Consider the following 19,763-nt stretch of genomic DNA (forward strand, 5'->3'; position numbering starts at 1 on the left):
TAAAACAGTCGCACTAATTCTTCTCAAACCTTTGCAGAAGAAGAGGAAACAACGCTGATATATATATATATATATATATATATATATATATACATATATACACTTGATTTATTACCTCAGTAAACATTGTAAACATGATTTTATGGCCTCAATCTCTCGTTTCAAGTCTTCTTCAATACAGCATGATGTTCATTTAGTGAATGATGGTCCATTTAGAGTTAAACAGACCATAAAGCAGGGGATGCTTTAGGGGCGGGGCTACACAGTGATTGACAGGTCTCTACGTCACTCCTCCTCAGTCCAGACATGGTCACTTCCTGTTCCCTGGTTGCAGTTAAAACCAAATATCGTGCATCGCTCGTTCAAAACGTGCCGGTTGTTTTGGCCTCTGGTGCTGCAGCGTTCTGGAGAACCGCTCATCCGAACAACGTCACACTCGATGCTGAGCCTCCGTGGGTCCTCAGCTGTAGAGACGCCGAGTGTGAAGTCTGTCGGCTGAACGGTTGTCGAGGAAATCAGACAGACAGACAGACAGAGACTCCTTCCATTATAGTTAGATGGAGGATTTTAACTTTTTCTAGAAGGATGTTTAAGGGGAAAAAGTCACTAAAGTTGTTTTTTGGGGCGTCTGAGAGGCTCAATTCATGGCAAGAAAACCCTAAATCCTTCTAGACATAAATATGGACGATGTTCTCACGTTTTCAAGTATTTATTTTCCTTATTTGGGCAAAATGAACACGGTTTCAGTCAGAAGAAGTTCTTCTTGTCCCTTTTAGAAGTTACGTAACACTTTTTCTTCCCGGACAAACACAAAAACAGCTTCTGCCTTCCAGTCAATGTGGAGCCTTAAAGAAGATTGACATTGGGAAGAAGAAGACGATAACGTCTGTTATTTGTAATGTTTTGATGTCACTCCTCCAACATGATGCCATGAAGCTCTTAGACGACGTCGATCACTCACCGGTGACGGCTTAAAGGAAAAAGCTCCAGAGCTCCATCTAGAGTCAGCCTGCAGGAGGACTCAGATATTTCCTCATATTATGTCTCTCTCTGTGTGTCTCTCTCTCTCTCTCTCTCTCTCTCTCTCTCTCTGACTCTCCCTCTCTCTCTCTCTCTCATAAACATGGTGCTCTGTTCAGGTCAGTCAGTGTGACACATTCAGGGACAGCAGCTGCTGTGGGGATCGGCGGTTCTCGAACCTCCGGACGCTTTAACTTTCAAACTCTCTGTTGTTGCAGAGACGAAGCCAGAAGTTATCGTATAGATTACCAGCTGGAAAAACACTTACTTCAAGTACAATTTTGAGGTACTTGTACTTCACTTCTACCCAAATCTATTCTATTATTATGGTAAACTGTTGCAGTACGTTTACAAAACACAACATACTTTACCATTTAATACCAACAGTAAATGATAAAATACGAGCATCGATCAAACATGTTTCTCACCAGGATTTAAACAACGACTTCTTGTTTTTGAGGATCTCTCTGAAGCTTTTTCATCCTCAATTTACTTTAATGTTTTCCAGCTGTGAGCAGCTCGTCCACTTCCTCGGTGCATTGCATTCTGGGATGATAGAATGCATCAACAGCACACCTAAGACATTGTCCATATGTAGTGTGCATGCTCTCTGGTTTAACTTTGTCCCTTAAAACGTCTCTTTGGTGACGAAAGCTGCCTCCACAGTGTTCACCTGGCTCCAGATCAGCTCATAGCAAAGTTCCGTTGTAATCGCCGCGTTCCTACCAGCAGAGGGCAGTCGCTGTACATAACACAACATGTAGGAATGTCAACACACATAAACATTAGTTTCCAGCTGGTTTTAGGAGATTTAAAGGATCTCATGGACCTGTTAAAAGTCACATCCCGACCTCTTAGTGGGTCCGGTGCCCCAGGTTGAGAACCGCCGTGTCCCCGGCCTGCAGCACTTGAGAAGTGAAGGCTCAGCTCCAGACTGAGGCTCATCAGATGTTAGTTTTCAGTGCAGGACGCTGACGAGTCGTTTGACCGGTTTCATCGTTCACACTTTGTTGCTGTTGTTTGAATCTAGTCGAGAGTTCAATCAGTGAACGAATATTTATACACAAACAACTCAACACGTTTGATGTACATACATGTCTTTGATTATTGTTTTGTTTTTTACTCATATGTGGTGTAAACCCTGTACATTGAAATGTATGAACTACGTATTGTTTTCTTATTAATAAAACCATAACCTTTGTACCAAACGAGGGATCAAAGCTGAGTTACTTCTGAAAGTTAGTTTAAAATACTTTTTTTACCCGTTGTGCAAAGTGAAATACATTTATTTTTGACCGCACTTTAATCTTTGTGCTGATTATGACGATAAATATGGATTTAAAAAAAAAATATATATATATATATATATGTATGTATATATTATATTTAACTAGTTGGAAGGGGAAGTAATACTTTTAACACCATTACTAATAAATGTTGGTTTTTTTTGTTGCTAAAAAATATCATATTTATTACATATTAAACTTAGAAATGAGACATTAGACATTTTAATTATTTCAAACATTTCACTATGAAGCCAATTTAAAAATGACAAAAAAAACATGTTGTGATATGGCTTGAAAAAAACTATTATATTATATTATAATTATACTTTTTATAGACTGAATCATCAGTATTTAATACAAATACAGATAATAATATATTCATGAACTTAAAGCTTTAAATTGTGAATTTTGAGGCATTTTATGTTGTTTTAATGGACAATTTTTAAAATATATTCTCAATCACAATTTTAATTTAAATAACTGGGTTTATTTTTAATACATTTTATTTTATTCATCTATTTTTTATGTAACTTTTAAAATCTCTGTTTTAATACAAACTTTATTTCACAAACTTCAAACGGAGACTTAAAATGTTTAAAAATAAATTAATAAATATTATATTACTGGTTAAAAATGGGGATGTCAGAAAAACAAGAAAGTAACTTCTAAACTACATTTCTGCATCTGTTTTCTAATTTAAGTGACATAATGTGTTAAAGGTTTACAGCCTGTGGGCTGGATGGTGTTAATTGGTGGGTGGCTCTGATTGGCTGCTGCAGTGCGGGGGGCGGGGCCTGTGCTGCTGTGCGGTGAGTAAATGATGGCCTACAGTGAAGCAGCAGCAGCAGCGATGCCTCTCAGCCTCACTCGGGAGTATTTTCAGATCCCCGTGGTGACCCGAGCGTACACGACCGCCTGCGTCCTCACCACCGCTGCTGTGGTAAGAAACAGAAACAGCAACAACAACAACAACAACAACAACAACAAGTCGGTAACAATGAAAACAACAGAGTTTAAACTCTGACCTCCAGGCTCTGATGAGGCAGGAAACATTTATTTAGATATATTAAGAAAACATTCATTTCTAAATTTTTTTCTTAACATTCAATTCACAGTCGAGCTGTTTGTTGTGTTGTTGTTGTTATTGGTTTTCTAATGTTATTTATTTGATGTCAAATAAATTGATGAAACACCGAGCAGCAAACAGTTTCTGTCAGGTGTTGATTTTTTAAATACATTTACTGAGAAGGTACATTTAACAAAAACTTGCAGTTGAAAACATTTCATATCGTTTTGAGTCTTTGGAGCTTTTTGAAACAATATTAAAAAAAGTGAAACTGCTTTAAAATATGATAAAACTCTTTAAGATGTAGGAGAGTTTTAAAGTACCGATTTGAAATAACAGTTTACGTTTTAAGAGTATTGTACATATTCTTTGTGTGAGAAAAAAAAAAAAATATATATATATATATATATATTCACACGTGCTACTGTGTATATGTATACACATACATGTTTGTATATTTAACTGTATATCTTCCTTGTAAATATAATTTAGTTATTTTTATTTCTTCCTGTTGTGCTGTTTTTCTATACTGTATTATTTTTTATCACTTTAAAATATTTAATTTAAATTTTTGTATAAAGTTGTGCGATCCTGTTTTGTACAATGAAAATAAAGATGAACCCAAAGTGTACGCACTGAAGGGAATTGAGGCGTCATTAGAAGTGTAAAGCAGTGGATGCGTCAGTTGAAGGTTTATTATGGAGTTGAAATGAAAGTAGTGAACAAAGTTGAAGTGGAATCACTGAGTGCTGTTGAATGAAATGAACGCAGTTGAACTGTCAGTTACAGAGTTAAAAACTAAGCAGTTAAGTTGAAGTGTGTGCACTTAAACAGTGTCAGTGGATTTGCAATTGAAATGTCGGTTGATGTTTAAAAAGTGAAAGCAGCTGAAGCGTCAGTTTGAGTGTAAACGACAAAGGCACATTTTTGTTGAAGTGTAAGATTTAAAAGTAGTTATGAGTAGAAGATTTCAGATGAAGTTAGTGATGAAAGCAGTTGAGGTGGAATCACTGAGTGCTGTTGAACTAATGTAAGGAGAATAAAATGAAAGCAGTTGAAGTGTCAGTTAGAGGAGAAAACAACAGTTGAAAGTAGTTCTGATTTTAGTTGATTTGGAGGCGCTGAAGATGGTTGTTTTCCAAGCATTGACAGGAGTTGAAATGTCGGTTGTGTAAAGGGTGAAAGCAGTTGAAGTGTCAGGAAAGTTGTAAGCGACAAAAGTACTTTTTTCTTTTTATACACATTGTAGATTTTGAAGTATAATATCTGGAAATAGTTTTATTATACCTAACTTAATACTGAATATCAAGCCGTGTGTTTTTATCTTTAGCAACTTGAGGTCATCAGCCCCTTTCAGCTGTACTTTAACCCAGACCTCATCATCAGAAGATACCAGGTAACATTTATTTAACTATTAAAACTTTTAAAACTTGGCCGTATGGTCCGTTATTATATTTACATTGTTTTATTTCTCTCTTTCTCTCTCAGATATGGCGTCTGATAACCAGCTTCCTCTTCTTCGGTTCTCTTGGATTCAGTTTCCTCTTCAACATCATCTTTCTGTATCTTTTTATCACAGAATTAATATCTGTTTATCTAGAAAGAAACTCACTAGTATAAAGTCTACTATATAATAAATTCCCTTAACTAACGGAAGTTATCGATACTGTCGGATGCTGGAGGAAGGCTGTTTCCGGGGAAGGACGGCGGATTTTGTTTTCATGTTCCTGTTTGGAGGAATCGTAATGACGGTATCCTTTAAGTCTTTGGACTTCCTGAGAAAATTCCTCGAAGGGTCGATTTAAAGAAATGAGAAGATAAAAGATTTATGTTAAAGATGAATGAAGAGTGGGAACACTGAGGTTGTAAAGTAAGAAGAGATGTTTGTTTGTCCTGGTTTTGATCTACGTCTCTGAGATTTTTCAATATAATGGAGGTGAATGGAGTTCGTGGCATTCACAGCTTTTAAAAGGTTCAAATAAGATTTAAACTACTTTCTACTGAAGAATTATTCATTATGAAGTTGGGCTGTGACGACAGATTCGTGGCACAAAGAATTCACGATAATTATATAATCGCGATATCTTTAGAAAACTTTAAAAACACCAATAATAATGCTATCAGTGAAATTCATCTTTAACTTTGTTTATTATGCGTTTTCTCTTTTTTTGGCAAATGAATTACACTCAAAATGTGACTGTATTAAAAAAATTATTTAAGAGGCGATAATTTATACAATATTATCATCATATGTGTATTAACATTATATCATCTATCCAGTACTTTTACATATTTGTGTTTTGATATGTAGTATTACTGGAGGCACAAATGGATCAAATTCAGTTCATGTGCCGTAAAAAGAAGAATTAATCCCATAAATGAGCAATAAAGGAGAGCAGTAAACTATGACATATTAAGTCATTAGATTCAGATATAAGATCAGATGGAACGTATTTATCCTGAAGGAAGAACTGTTGTGCAGCAGCACAAAGTAGGAAATAGTGTAAATACATCAACTGTAAATAAAGATCATCAAGAAGGTGCAAAAAGCAAATGTTCTTCAGTTAATTATGTAAAAGAGTCAAAATTTCTTCATTTTAATCTAATGAATTAAAATGTTTAATTAGCTCATAATTTTGACTGAGCAAGTGATGATTTTGATTTATATTGATTTACCATTTCAACATATTAATGAACTCATTGTTTGACTTTCTATTTCCTGACTATGACTCATAATCTGGACAAACGGTAATTAACCATTTTAACTTTTATCAACCCAAACTTTTAGTTTTTATTTCAGTTTTAGCAACTTATACAATCACATAATCACAATGCTGTCTTGTTTTCAGGGGTTTTAAGCTGTATTTTCTATATATGGTTTATAGATAATTTAACAGAATTAATGATAAACTTTACTTCAGCAAGAGGTATTTATTGTAACGGAGTAAAACAGAGGTAGAAAATGGACAAAGGGGGGTTAGAGATGTGTGTGAATGTTCATAAAAAGACAAAATGATGATTCAGAATATCAAACATACCTTTTATTCCTTTTGTGGTGTCAGCAACAGTCTTCATATAAATGAGATGAGAACACAGATATTTAATTTTGCAGTTCCTTTGAACCAGAGTTCCTTCTGTTCAGTTACTATCTGCAGCTTCACCAGCTCACGGTTCACTTGATGAGGTTATTTCTGCCTCCGGAGGAAGTTTTGTTTTCACCTTTTTCGAGAAGCTGAAACTAAAATGTGACGAGTTGAATTTAACCTGAAGGCTTCGCAGCTGTTCGGTCTGTTCGCCAACGTCTTCTTCCTGGGCCAGGCCTTCATCGTCATGCTGGTGTACGTGTGGAGTAGAAGACATCCGCTGGTTCGCATGAACTTCTTCGGCCTCCTGAGCTTCCGGGCGCCGTTCCTCCCCTGGGTGCTCGCCGGGTTTTCGCTGCTGCTCGGGAACTCAGTCGTGGTCGACCTCCTAGGTACGAGAAGGTTTCACCAAACCGCCAACATCTGATGTGACCAGAGTTTCATCTATTAATCTAGACTTCTTCTTCTGTAGAGTTCAGGACGGCTGCACAGTGAACTTAAGACTAAATATATAAATTAAAATTGAAAGAGGCCTAAATTTAATTATCAGACTCTCAGCAGTTCAAAATGGATCCTGAGTCAAATTTAAAGTTCATGAATTGTATCAGAAAATGTAAACGTGAACATTTAAGTTTACTGGATCAACATCAGAACACAATCAGACATTTTTTGTGTCAAAAACATCCAATGAAAAGACCAGAACCAGAAAAGTCTCTCAAGAAGACGTAAATCTTTAACAAAGCTAACAATTCTAGATTATTTTTTAAAGTCTTAGTAATCTCCTAAAACAGCTGGTCACTGTGGTTTTTTAACCAAACAAACAGAAGGAAATTGTGCATTTGTTGGGGACTATTTCCAGCGGTGGATTAATCCACATTTGGTGCTCTAGTGAGTCTTTGTGTGTGTTCATGGTGATAAAGAAGTTATTTCTTCAGGTATCAGCGTCGGTCACATGTACTACTTCCTAGAAGATGTGTTTCCAAACCAGCCGGGAGGAAGGAAGCTGCTGATGACACCAGAACTTCTGTAAGAACCAGAATTCATCTCACCGTGTTTTGTCTTTTGAAATGTTCTTTTACGTCGAATACCAGAGAAGATCCAGAGCAACTCATTTACCACTCAGTAAACATGAGTTTATGGTCTCAATCTCTAGTTTCAAGTCTTCTTCAATACAGCATGATGTTCATTTAGTAAATGATGGTCCATTTAGAATCAAACAGACCATAAAGCAGGGGATGCTTTAGGGCGGGGCTACACAGTGATTGACAGGTCTCTACGTCAGTCCTCCTCAGTCCACATCTGGTCACTTCCTGTTTATTGGTTCCACCACCTTCTGGTCCGGTGAGCGCTTGCTGTCTTTGTATTTTTAGGATGGACAGAGATATTTCGTAAAACAAAGACGGTGTGGAAAGAATGTTATTTTAAAACGTAGATGAAAATATCTTCTATAGTCTTGTTTACTTCAAACTCTGACCTGAAAGTAAAGTTTTCCAGATACGGAACATTTGAGTAAAGATCATTTGATTATTTAGGAAATGCAGAGAGACATGTTTTCACCCTCGTGTGGCCTCGTTCTCTCCTCTCAGACGGGTCTTGTTCGACCGGCCCGAGGACCCAGACTACCGTCTCCTCCAAGAAGACGAGCAGCGGGACGACGAGCCGAACCACTGAAGCACACAAGAACCCCCCGAAACATCTGGATGAATCAGAGGAAACAGGAAGAGAAGTCAGAGGACGTGGAGCCCCGAGTCTCTGCAGAGGACAGTCGAGAGTCATGAATATTCAATGATGACGTTTGACTGGAAACATCTTCAAACTCTTTTCTGGTGACCAGATGAATAAACTTGGTGTTCGTACGTCTCTTATGAAGAACCCACTGACATCAGAACTCACTGCCCTTCCTGTTGTGTCACTGCAGAACTGCCGACCGGCCTGAATTCCCGTCAGCCCCGTCTGCACACTCTGCACTTTCACCCGCTGCCTTTGTGGGTCAAACACTGGCGGACAAAATGGAAACTGCTTAGCACAACAACAACAGGTCTCTGTGGTGTGTTGGCCCAGATAACACAACACTTCATCATCATGACAACACAGCACTGATGATACATGTTGGAGTTTACAGTGAAGGTCATTGTGTCAGAACAGGAAAGTCTGAGATACAAAGCGGCCTTTAAATGAACTATTAGTTTACGGTGAACATCTAATTGTAATTGTGCTGATCAAATATTAAAAATCAAACCGTGAACGTGTTCAATAAATTAAATGAAGTCTCTTTTTCCGTCAGTCGTCTCGGTAAACTTTGCTTCTTCTACAGAAGAACTGAGCAGTTTATCACATTATCGTACATATTGTGAGAGGCTGCGTTTAGACACAAGCTGAACGCTAACAGAGACATGCTAACATGCTCACTGATGCTAAGCAGGTCCAATGTTTACCATTAGCTTAGCATGTTAGCACGCTAACATTTTGAGGCGGATGGGATTGTCGTCATAAACCAAAGTATCGGACTAATAAATGATTGGACGTGACGGTAGAGGGTAAAAAAAAAAGTCAAACGATCACATAAGTTATTAGAAGTTATCCTCTGAGGAGCAGGACAACAATTCATGGCAATAAAAGACGTTTTATCAACCTGGAACTACATATTGGACCGACACATCGCACTGCTAGCGTGGCTAGAAACAGACTTTCCACTTCTGTTTATGGTAAACAGCAGCCTCAGGAGAACATGATATTTATATTTGCCACTTTGAACTCACTGTCAGCTCGTTAAACTATTAATCAGCTTTAGAGATTTCTAAATTGCATCCTAAATAAGCAGAAACATTATTCAATGATGCACAATAAACAAGACGGCAAATCCAGCTCTTTCACTTTTTTTTTAATTTTGTAAGAATTATTAAAATGTACAAAAAGACAACAAATACAACATAACAATATATATTATCTGAGACTGGCTGCGTGGTCGTTCTTCTCCCTCTGTGGTCAGTAAAGAGAGTCAGTGGTCAAAGTGAGCGGCTCCTCCACGCCGAGGGGAAACACGAGGGCTTTCTACAGAACATGTCAACATTAATAATAAAAGACGTAAAAAGGAAACGACGCGGTTTGAACGGCCGAGCGAGAAGCCGGCAGAGCGGAGGGAAAAGAAGATCCGGCGCGCGGTGGAGGGATATCTCTCGTGTGCTGCTGACGGCGCTCATACCTCAAAGAGACGAGCAGCGCTCCGGTCTTCTACCACGCGGGAGCCGTGTTCGCCAGCCGCCTCATCCGCCTGAGGAGAGACAGGAAGCACGTCAACGACAGCCAACTATGTAAAACCTACAGCTACGACTTAATAACCATGACCTCATCGTCTTTATTCACTTATGGTGGGATATTTAAAAGAGGCTTTCACAAGTTTAAGGCTCATTTAACCTGTAGGTCATTTTATCAACCAATCAATTTAGTCACATACTGTTTGTTTCGTCTAAAACATGAAGATGCTCAAATTATTTTCAAATTAAAAAAAAACGGTCAAAAGCTGAAATATTTCAACATGTCAGAAGCTGAAACCATCTGTTTTTAAAATGTCTGCTAGAATTAAACAACGCACTACTTACGGTCCAAAACCCAAATATATTCAGTTTACAGTTGATGAATGACTTAATTGGGTGATAAATTATTACGATTGTGTTGTTTGTTGCAGAGTCCTAGAAAGACTTGCGTACTTTGACTCTAAATAAGAAGAATAGTGACTTCTGCTGCAACGATTCGTTCATCAGCCACTAGTTGATCACTGATTTATGTTTGGGGTCATTCCTCTGAAAAAAGCCTCTTAAATATATATATTTATTTGTTTTTTCAATGACGGTAATGTGAATTAGGACTGAAACTAATACTTTTCAACAATTTTACATTTTCAGATCTCGTTTTGTCAGAGAAAAGCTAGAAATCTCCGTATTTCAGAAAAAAAGCATTTTCTGTAATGAGATGAGATCAAAACTCTTATTTTGAAGGGCAGACCTGGACAGGAAGGAAGCATTTAAAACAGACAAATTGATGTCCGGCCAACACTCACCTGGTGTTTCTGTCCTGATCTCTGATCTTCTTCTCCATCTCGGCGTCTGTTAGCGTCTCCAGCAGAGGACACCACTGGTCAGCATCACCCGTGTTTCTGATGGCGATCTCCACTGTGGGGAGCGGGTTTTCACTGCACAACAACAACACAACAACAACAACTCTTCATCATCAGCATCATCACGGGACAGAGACAGACAGACAGACAGACAGACAGACAGACAGACAGACAGACAGGCAGACAGGCAGACAGGCAGACAGGCAGACAGGCAGACAGGCAGACAGGCAGACAGGTTTCTTTCTGGTTTTTCTCTGGAGGTTCAGTCTGGACTCAGGTCGGATGTTTAACAGTTGAAGTGAAACGTGGAGGAAAGATGAATCTAACTTGAAGCTTGTTTCCGTTACAATGATTAAATATTATGACGTGTAGCTAAAAACATCTCTCGTATATTTCAAAGATATGAAATGTTAAATAAAGTTTTAGATCTTTAAACTGTGTTTTTGTAACTTTATACTGTTTGATATGAAAACACATTACAAGTCCTGAGGACATAAAAAAAAGCCCCAAAAACATTTCTTCCTCACCAGACGTCTGTGTTAGAGGTCAGTGCTGCTGTCTGGCTTTCACACAGTTCACTGTTTCACATCCTGATAAACTCAGACAGACTGTCGGCTACATTTCACCCAAAGAACAGAACATCAAACACCGGACGAGACCGTAAGTCAATGCCTCAAACTCTGGAGTCTGATATAAAAACAGGTCGGGTAAGAAAGGTCAAAGGTCACGGGCACCCCAACAACAGCGACCGGGCGACGTTGGCGCACGTGACCCGGGCGTTGCTTTTATTCATCTTGTAGTGTCCTCATCTTCCTCTACAACTTTTTAAATATCACCCGACTGGAGAACCAAGTACTAATATTCAACAAAGTGCAGATTTTCTGGAAGTTTGGCCAAAATCTGAGCTAAACTTTGATATTTACTGATGCTTTTGTTCCTGAAATAGTTCATTAACAGTCAAATCTTAAGCACAAACTGCTACTGGATCTACTACTGGAAACTATCAGGCAGCCAGGTTTACTCCCCCTGCAAAGGCAGCCAGGTTTACTCCCCCTGCTCTTACCTGAAGGCGTAGGTCCTCTGGTGCCAGCTCAGCTGACCTCGGATGCTGTAGGCGATGGTGGTGACGAACTCTCCACCGAGGCCGAGCTCGGAGCAGAGCTTCAGGGCGAACTTCTCCGGAGAGTTCTCCCTCTCGGACATGTCCCACTCAAACTGGTCCACCAGGGAGATGTTGCCCACGTGGATGTTCAACTGGAGCACGAAGACAATCAGTCAACGTCGCTACAAGTACGGAAACTTTAAAGGCAATAAAAAGATCTGCGGTCAGCGCAGAGCGTCACCTTGATGATGACCCTCTGGTCCGACTGCTCCTCCAGGATGCTGTCCGTCGGGTACGACTCGATCTGCTGTCGGATGGCGGAGGCGATGGCGGGGACGAAGGCCAGTGGGTTGAGGTCCAGGTCGTCGCAAAGGATCTCGGCGAACATCTCGGGCGTCATCAGCTTCTCTGGACATTCAAAAACAGAACAAACGTTTACGTTTTTGGTCGTGAAAGAGAGAAAGTGATGATTAGGGATGGGTATCGTTAGCATGTTGTCGATGCTAGTCCTCTTATCGGTTCTTTTTGATTCTTTTGATTATTGACGTTTGAGACGAGGTCGTCTCAGTCCAGACGTTCTAAAGTACCGATAGCAGAACCGCATCGATACTCTGGGTATTTACTACTAGAACCGGGTTTCGGGTTCTCGTGATGATGGGACGTTACCGTTCATGTTCCAGGTGAAAGCGTCTCTGAGCTTCTGTCCCTCGATCTCCATGTCCAGACGGATCGGAACCAGGACTTCGGACTGAGTGGCGTTCTCGTGGATCACCGCTGGGTCGTGGTCGTCAAAGCTGGGTCACACAAAACACACACGGGGTAAAATAAAACAGCAGCTAAAACATACACAGATGGAGGTTCTCCATGTGGACTCTGGTGAGGTTTCTTTGTGGTCTGAAAGCAGAAAAATGTTTTTAAAAGCTAAACTACTAAAAACAAACTGCAATCTGTTCAGAAGAAATGAACTGAACTGGTGTGAAAGAGCCCAAAAACTAGAAGTTTGGCAATCGCTTGTATTTGTGATATTGTAGGATAGAAGCGATCACTCCACCTCCACCACAAACATCTGCACATGTGGACTGTACCAGCAGGACCAGTGTGTGAAAATACCTCCAAAGAACAATAAAGCCAGATGTTTCTGTGTTCACACTGCTGCACATCAAGTCTATAAACATGAGTCAGGTTCAGAGTAACAGACTTATTCTGTCCTTTTTATTATGAGGGATTTTATTTATTTATTTGTGATTTCTTTGTCTTAATGCTGCGTTCACACCAATTGCATCATTCGCGCCGCGTTACTCACGGGGGACCATTTGTGGTCATTGGCGCCATAAAACCTGACCTCAAAAAGTGCTTTCTGCTTTAAAATCTTACGATGCGATTCTGTCACTGATCGTTGGTCATAAAGGGAACTAGTGAATGAAGGACGGTGATCGGTGCAGCTTCCTGTCGCTCACCACAGCGGGAAAGTCCTCTTCTTGTCTCGTCCCAGTCGGCTGCGGTTGATGGTGGTGGAGCAGGGAACCGCGTCCAGGTGGTGAGAACTGTTGGGCAGCGTGGGAACCCACTGACTGTTCCTCTTGCCCTTCTGCTCCCTGGAGACACAACAAGAACGATGGGTGGGTGAATATATATTTTATATATATATATAATAAACACTCCACAAACACCACCCTGTCTGTCTGCACTGAGGTGGGGGTACCTGAGGTAGGCGGGCGGCTCCGTGCTGATGGAGATGGCTTTGTACTTCTCATCGTTTCCCTCGAGGATCTCCTCGACCTCCGAAGCCTTCAGCAGCGTCACGCTGGTGGCCAGCTGAGTGTAGCCGTGATCTGAAGGACGACAACCAGCGTCAACCCAACGCAGAGAAAAGTCACCGACACCGAGGGACGACAACAACATCTAGCACTACTGCAGTGACGCAGTAATGCTCATTTCACAAGACTAAAATCACGCGTGGCCGTGTGATGACGTCACTCTACTGACCGTGCGACGACTCCACTATTTTCTTCCGTTCTTCTACTGAAGCCAGCTTCCTCCATAACGACGGGTATCTTTTGTACAGGGAGCCTCTGAACATGCGGAGGTAGTTTCCCACCTGAACGCAAACAAACGGACAGAAAGTGAAGAATCATGAAGCAGAATGACTTTGGCTAAACAAAGATAGTCTCTCTCTTTTCTTGCTGGTTCCAATTTTGCAAATGTGATATTTTCTTCTTCTTAGGATATAAACTGAATAACTTTGGATTGTTTGATACTGGAAACAGACGGCATTTTTCTGACATTTCATGAACCAGAGAAATGATTTATTAATCAAGACAGATGTTTACAGATGAATCACTAACTAAAATAACTGAGTTGCAGCTCTATACAGCATGTTAACATGTCTTGTTGGACATGTAATACAACATCTGTATCACAATACATTCTCACAATTAAGTTCTTTATAAGTTATTAGTTACATGAGATGAAAGCTTCACTATTTATTGAACTGTGCAATAATAATAAATGTAGCTCAGTGACAGATTCTTTGTTTATTGTCCAACTCTAGCACACAACATCTATATATTACACATGTATAGCTGTGTTACTTCTGTGACCCGTAACGTTACATTTGAATCAAACTTTATTTAACAGCAGTTAATAAACACATGTTGTATTTAGAGTTAAACGTTTTAATGGCTGTGACGTTTGTCTGTGTACCAACACTACAGTGTCTATTAACCTGGATATATATATATATATATATATATATATATATATATATATATATATATATTATAAATATACATGTATCATAGTATTTTTTATAGTTTATTGTGCAAGTTAACATAACGTAATATGTTATAATTAGTATGAGAGGAGTCACGTAACAAAATAATAGAAGATAATTATAAATAAATAATAATAAAAATATATATTTCAACAAGTACGCTTCAAGTCTTACACCTCACTGGTAGTATATTATTTAACCTACATTACTCCGAGTAAAACAGCTTTGGCCTGGCTAAACGACGTTAGCTAGCTAGCTTAGCATAGTTGTTTACCGTTAGCTAGCTGAGCCGAAGAAAACAAGGTGAACCTCTGAAGAAGGACGAACGTCAAATTATATTCCATTAAATCGGCAAAATAAATTAAATTAACAATAAAAGCCCAAAATAAATGAATGAGCCTTGGTGAGTGCTGTCCTTAGCATCGTTAGCTGGCTAGCTAGTCGCTAACGGACCGGCTGCCAGGGTTTAAACGACACTTATCTCCTAAAATACGTAACTTACTGAAGCAAGTCTTATTTTTACCAACCTCCGATCCGATCATGTAAAAGTCTCCATCCTCCTCGAGCTGGAATTTAACCGGTTTTTGTCCAAACGTTTTGCTAAGCGCCATACTGACATGAAACAACAAAGCTATGTGCTACTGCGCAGGTGCGAATGATAAGAAAATTCTGTCGCTGAGAGATGACGTTTTCGAAATCAGCAAAAACCGTTACTGTGTGGAAACGAGAAGCAAATGGATATTTTACTACTTTTACTAATTTATTACTTTGACTATTTTTACTTATTTATTTACATTTGAAAAGTTACGGTATTGTTACACGTATCAGGAATTGTACATTTACTTCACTGTGTGTATATTGAACATCTTGAGCATCAAATAAAGAGGAATAAAGTTATTGTCCTTTGTGAACCTCTTTACAAACTACATATATATTACATTATAATGCTATTATGATCTTCAACAATCAAGTTAAGAGTTTGGTATGACGTCTACATAAATTACAAGACATCCTTTAACTATTTTATCTCTGGTAAATACAGACTTCAGTATGAAGCTTCTGTACAACACGTAAAGTTGTTGTGAATCTCTGTTCCTTAATCTTAACACAAAGGACGCAATAATAAAGAGAAGTGAGTCTATATACTTTTATAAACTTAATGTTTATTCGTATATACATGAATATATTAATCTATAACCAAGAAAGGAGAGAATGTACAATGCAAAACAAAATCTTTATATACAAATCAATAAATAGACAACGTAATAATCGAGGACAAGTTTGTTTTCTACACGTGTGTTTGTGTTCTAAAGTAGGAAAAGAAAAACAAAGAAGAGACTCCAGTTAGAAAAAGTTCTTTTTTTTGTTGTTAAAATGGAAAAATGGCACCCGAGCACAGTCCAGGGGAACGAAACAAGAACAAGAAATGAAAATTAGAAAACACACACGCCACCACGTTTATCCCGTTTGTTTTTTTTCCTCCTCTCTTCTTGTAAACGCAGCCTTTTTTGTTCAAACTCGCACAGAATCAGGTCAAATCACAAAAATAAAAACAAGGTTTACGTCATTGTCAACACGGGCTACGACGACACACAAACCAGCTCCAACATCCGTTAAGGTTCCACTCGTGTGCACAACGTTCACGTTCTCACGAGAACACAGACGGAGCCGCTGCACAAACACCTCACGGGGAGAAAGAACAAGGAACCACGGGAACAGACGTCGTTGGTTAAAGGCCTGACAACATGTTTTTGTTCCAACCAAACAGAGAAGGAGCTCAAGGTATGTTTTAGGACATTAACGAGCCCTTAAAACAACCATTTTAAAGATTTACATCTTCAGTAGGAACCAGAGAGAGAATTGAGAGACGAACTAACACACTGTTGGTTTTGCTCAACTTGTGATCAAGTAGCAGTAACCTTACAGACACCGTGGTGCATTTAAGGTCCTGTTGCAAAACTCTAACATCCCCCTGAAAAAGACACTTCACAAGGCGCCGATGAACGTTTGTTACACTCAACGCTCTGTTGGGTTTCCACCAGACTTACAGTGGTTTGATCCCTGAAACTTGGCCAAAAAGAAAGCAAATATATCTCAAAGTCTGGTGTAAACTACTGAACACCATGGGAGGAAGTATATCCAGAGAACACAGTTCTGACACAGCAGAAAGTCTTCTTCTTCACATTTATTAACAACATTTTGGGACCAACACCTCGTTAATAAAGTGAGACTCTTTGTTTCCTTCTAATTGGCTCCTACGTTAGTTTCCAGATGGAGAGTTTGGTTGGAATATAAAACAGGTTTATGGTAAAGAGTTGCTGGATTAGACGTTCCAGTTTTTAATATTTGATAATTTGGCAGCTGTTTGATCCTGAAAGACATTAAAATAAATGAGGATAAACTCATGAAAGTTTCTACAACAGCTTCGTCTGCAGCTCCGAACAGAAACGTCTTCGCTTCAAGTTTGTTGGACTTGGTCCAGACATCATAGTGTTCTCACCCTTTTTAGTTTTTTTTTTAGTTTTTCCAGAAAAATGCGACAACAGTAAACATACAAACTTGTTTTTTTGTGTTTTTTTTCCTCTCACTGTGAAAGGCAAAGAGGACTCGTCTGTTAAAAGCAACCGTTTCTCTTTCCTTGTTATTTTTTGGCACATGGAGGCTCGAGCCTGCCGGAGGATGTTCACTACGACCCCGTTAACGGTTTTTAATTATCTATTTCATCTTTTTTAGGTCACAGTGCTCGACACGACGCGCCGATCAACAGGCAGAAATGTCACAGTGTTCAACAGCGAAGGACACGAACAAACATCCACGACGGGCCTTCCTGCCGCTCGTCACCATATTGCTCTGGCAGGGTGTGGGGGGGGGTAGCTTCATTCATTTGATCGTTATGATGAACTTCATGCAGCTGAAAATAACACAAAGAAAGAAGAAGAAGGCAACACACGGTAGTGCAAGCCAGGAGAATGTTCAGGAAAAATCCAACCTTAAGATATTCAGTCATGAAGACACACTTTCCTACATTTCCCAGAATGCTATGCAGCAAACATGTTTATGTGCTCCAACTGTCTTGTAATCTTCAGAGTTACTTTCAGGGCCAAAGAGCGCATCGCTAACAACGGTTTGTGTTAAAGAAACATTGTGTTCACGAGTAATAAGTGAATAACTAGTAACTGTCGTGAGTTTAGCTCCCGGATGCTATCAGAGGTCAGGCTAACGTTAGCCGCTCTGTCGCCTTTAATGTTTTAAAGTCTATAAAGTGAAAAGATGTGAAAGCAGGATCTGCAGTTCATTACATTTGCCCTCATCATACTTGTAATACTTTTGATTATTTCCATCATCAACCGGAGATGATGACTTTTCAAACATGACGTCATGTATGAAGCATTAAGTGCACATTTCAGAGTCAGAAACATTAGAAGGTAAAGAAATCTACGGCTGATGAAATCTGTCAACAGCCAGAAGAAGAAGCTGCTTTTGGTCCCTTTGTTTCAGAATGTTGAAGGTTAATCTTCTACCGCTGTCAGTCTGTAAGGTGATTTAGCAGCAGTGAGTGTTGTGTGCAAACAGAGAAGAACTGAGCAGAATCCTCAAAAACAAGCCCTGTAGAGAAAGACCACTGAAGGTTTGTATCTCAGCTTTGTATTCATGGGAATAAAAGAAATACGGCACCTAAAAATGTAAAGCACATCACCAAAAACTGCTTTTATAAAACAGTGTTACGGTGTTTCAGGTTGGATTTTTCCTCTAAAGAAACGATGGGCAGCACAGAAAGAAAGAAAGAAAGAAAGAGAAGAGTTTGTTCCCTCGTGTGTCGTTTTGGCAGCTTCACCGTCGTTCATCTGGACTCGTTTTAAAGAGATTTTCTGTATTTTGACAACCTTTAAGAGAGAGAGAGAGAGAGAGAGAGAGAGAGAGAGAGAGACAGAGAGAGAGCGAGAGAGAGACAAAGAGAGAGAGACACAGAGAGAGAGAGAGCGAGAGAGAGAGAGAGAGAGAGAGAGAGAGAGAGAGAGAGAGAGAGAGAGAGAGAGAGAGAGAGAGAGAGAGAGAGAGAGAGAGAGGAACGACTCAGCTAAACCACAGCCGACAGGTGGAGGAAACGTCCCGCAGGATCAATCGGTGACTCGTCGTCGTGTCACGTTTGTAAAGTGGTTACTGATGGAGATGAAGGACGAGCCGCCATGTTGGAAGAACTACTAAACACTAACTTCATCTCTTCTTCCTGTTGAACCACAACTTCAGTTTGCTGTTGCAGAAAATGTTGTGATTTAGTGAGATGATAGAGATCTTCACTGACAGACAGAAACCCGATCATCTGATATATATTATAATTCTCTATGAAATTATTATTTTAATTCATAATTTAAATGCCGTCACTGATGAGCTGCTGACACAAATATTATTTATTTATTGTTTTTTTTAGCTTTTAGTTTCAGGGTCAAAATGCTGTTTCATAAAGATTCTTCCAAAGAATAAATGTTAGATATAAATAATAAAGGTGACACATATAAATAAATGTGTCACCTTTATTCATGTTAATTGAAATTATAACTTAATATCTCATAACTTTTCTTGGTTTTTGTTGTGTTTGTTATTCTTTTTCTGGCAGAAATTGTCTTCCACACCATGTGTTATTTTCTGAAACCAGCAAATAGACATTTAAAACCATTCATCAGGAAAGAAGAGATGTTTCCTGTCGTCTCTACCAACATGGCGGTCAAGAAGAAGAAGAAGAAGAAGAAGCAGCAGAAGCAGTGAAGCAATAACTAGCAGCACCATATCAGAGCAGAACAAAAGCAAAATGAACAAAAATACGTTGATATCGTGACGAGTCTATTAACAAAAGCTCACGGTCCGTTTTAAACAGGAAATACTGCACAGTCGGTGTTAATGGATATATATACACACACTGTTTTTACTTGTTCTTCCCTCGAGGACGCTTGGAGTCCCGGTCAACGGACACTGGTTACCATTCACTTACATTAAAAAAAGAAAACAGCGGCATGTGATTCATGGCTGTGCCCACTGGATCCTCAGCCTCCACTCCAGACCGCTTCACCTCTCTTCTTCTCTTTCGTAACATGGCAGCGCTCACAAGTTCAAATAGTTTTGGGCTCCCTCGATGTCAGCGTTAAAACGTTAAAACCTCTGAAGGAGTCCCAGCGTCCACAGAGGGTTCAGTGCTGCGGCTAAAGGCGGCGGTACACTCACAAGAAATAGTTCCCTGAAAAAATAGAAACACATTCGGAAAAAACACACCCAGCCGTCTGCACACGTGTGCTGCAGGCTCTGGTCTTTGTTCGTGTATGTACA

General features: G+C 39.4%; 2 protein-coding genes across 3 annotated transcripts; one reads left to right on the top strand and one right to left on the bottom strand.

The window, feature by feature from the left end:
• Window positions 1–3,126: 3,126 nt before the first annotated feature.
• Window positions 3,127–9,237, top strand: LOC306697836 (derlin-2-like; the record flags this gene model as incomplete). Its single annotated transcript, XM_079161906.1, has 7 exons — window positions 3,127–3,246; window positions 4,703–4,768; window positions 4,861–4,934; window positions 5,030–5,123; window positions 6,652–6,847; window positions 7,391–7,481; window positions 8,042–9,237. 7 exons carry the CDS (start codon window positions 3,127–3,129, stop codon window positions 8,124–8,126), a joined length of 726 nt encoding a protein of 241 aa, XP_079018032.1. The 3' UTR covers window positions 8,127–9,237.
• Window positions 9,238–9,320: 83 nt separating this feature from the next.
• smarcb1a (SWI/SNF related BAF chromatin remodeling complex subunit B1a) lies at window positions 9,321–19,535 on the bottom strand. 2 transcript variants are annotated; one of them, XM_079161902.1, is made up of 9 exons: window positions 19,432–19,535; window positions 13,658–13,769; window positions 13,374–13,503; window positions 13,129–13,266; window positions 12,338–12,465; window positions 11,913–12,079; window positions 11,633–11,823; window positions 10,513–10,644; window positions 9,321–9,726 (listed from the first exon to the last, which is right to left on the bottom strand). In XM_079161902.1, the coding sequence occupies exons 1-9, from the start codon at window positions 19,531–19,533 to the stop codon at window positions 9,687–9,689; spliced, it is 1,140 nt and encodes a 379-aa protein (XP_079018028.1). In that variant the 5' UTR covers window positions 19,534–19,535; the 3' UTR covers window positions 9,321–9,686. The 2 variants fall into 2 exon arrangements, with proteins under 2 accessions (XP_079018028.1, XP_079018029.1); XM_079161903.1 differs by lacking the exon at window positions 19,432–19,535 and adding an exon at window positions 14,972–15,092.
• Window positions 19,536–19,763: the final 228 nt, after the last annotated feature.

This window comes from Pholis gunnellus (assembly GCF_910591455.1).
Source record: "Pholis gunnellus genome assembly, chromosome: 6".
NCBI lineage: Eukaryota > Metazoa > Chordata > Actinopteri > Perciformes > Pholidae > Pholis > Pholis gunnellus.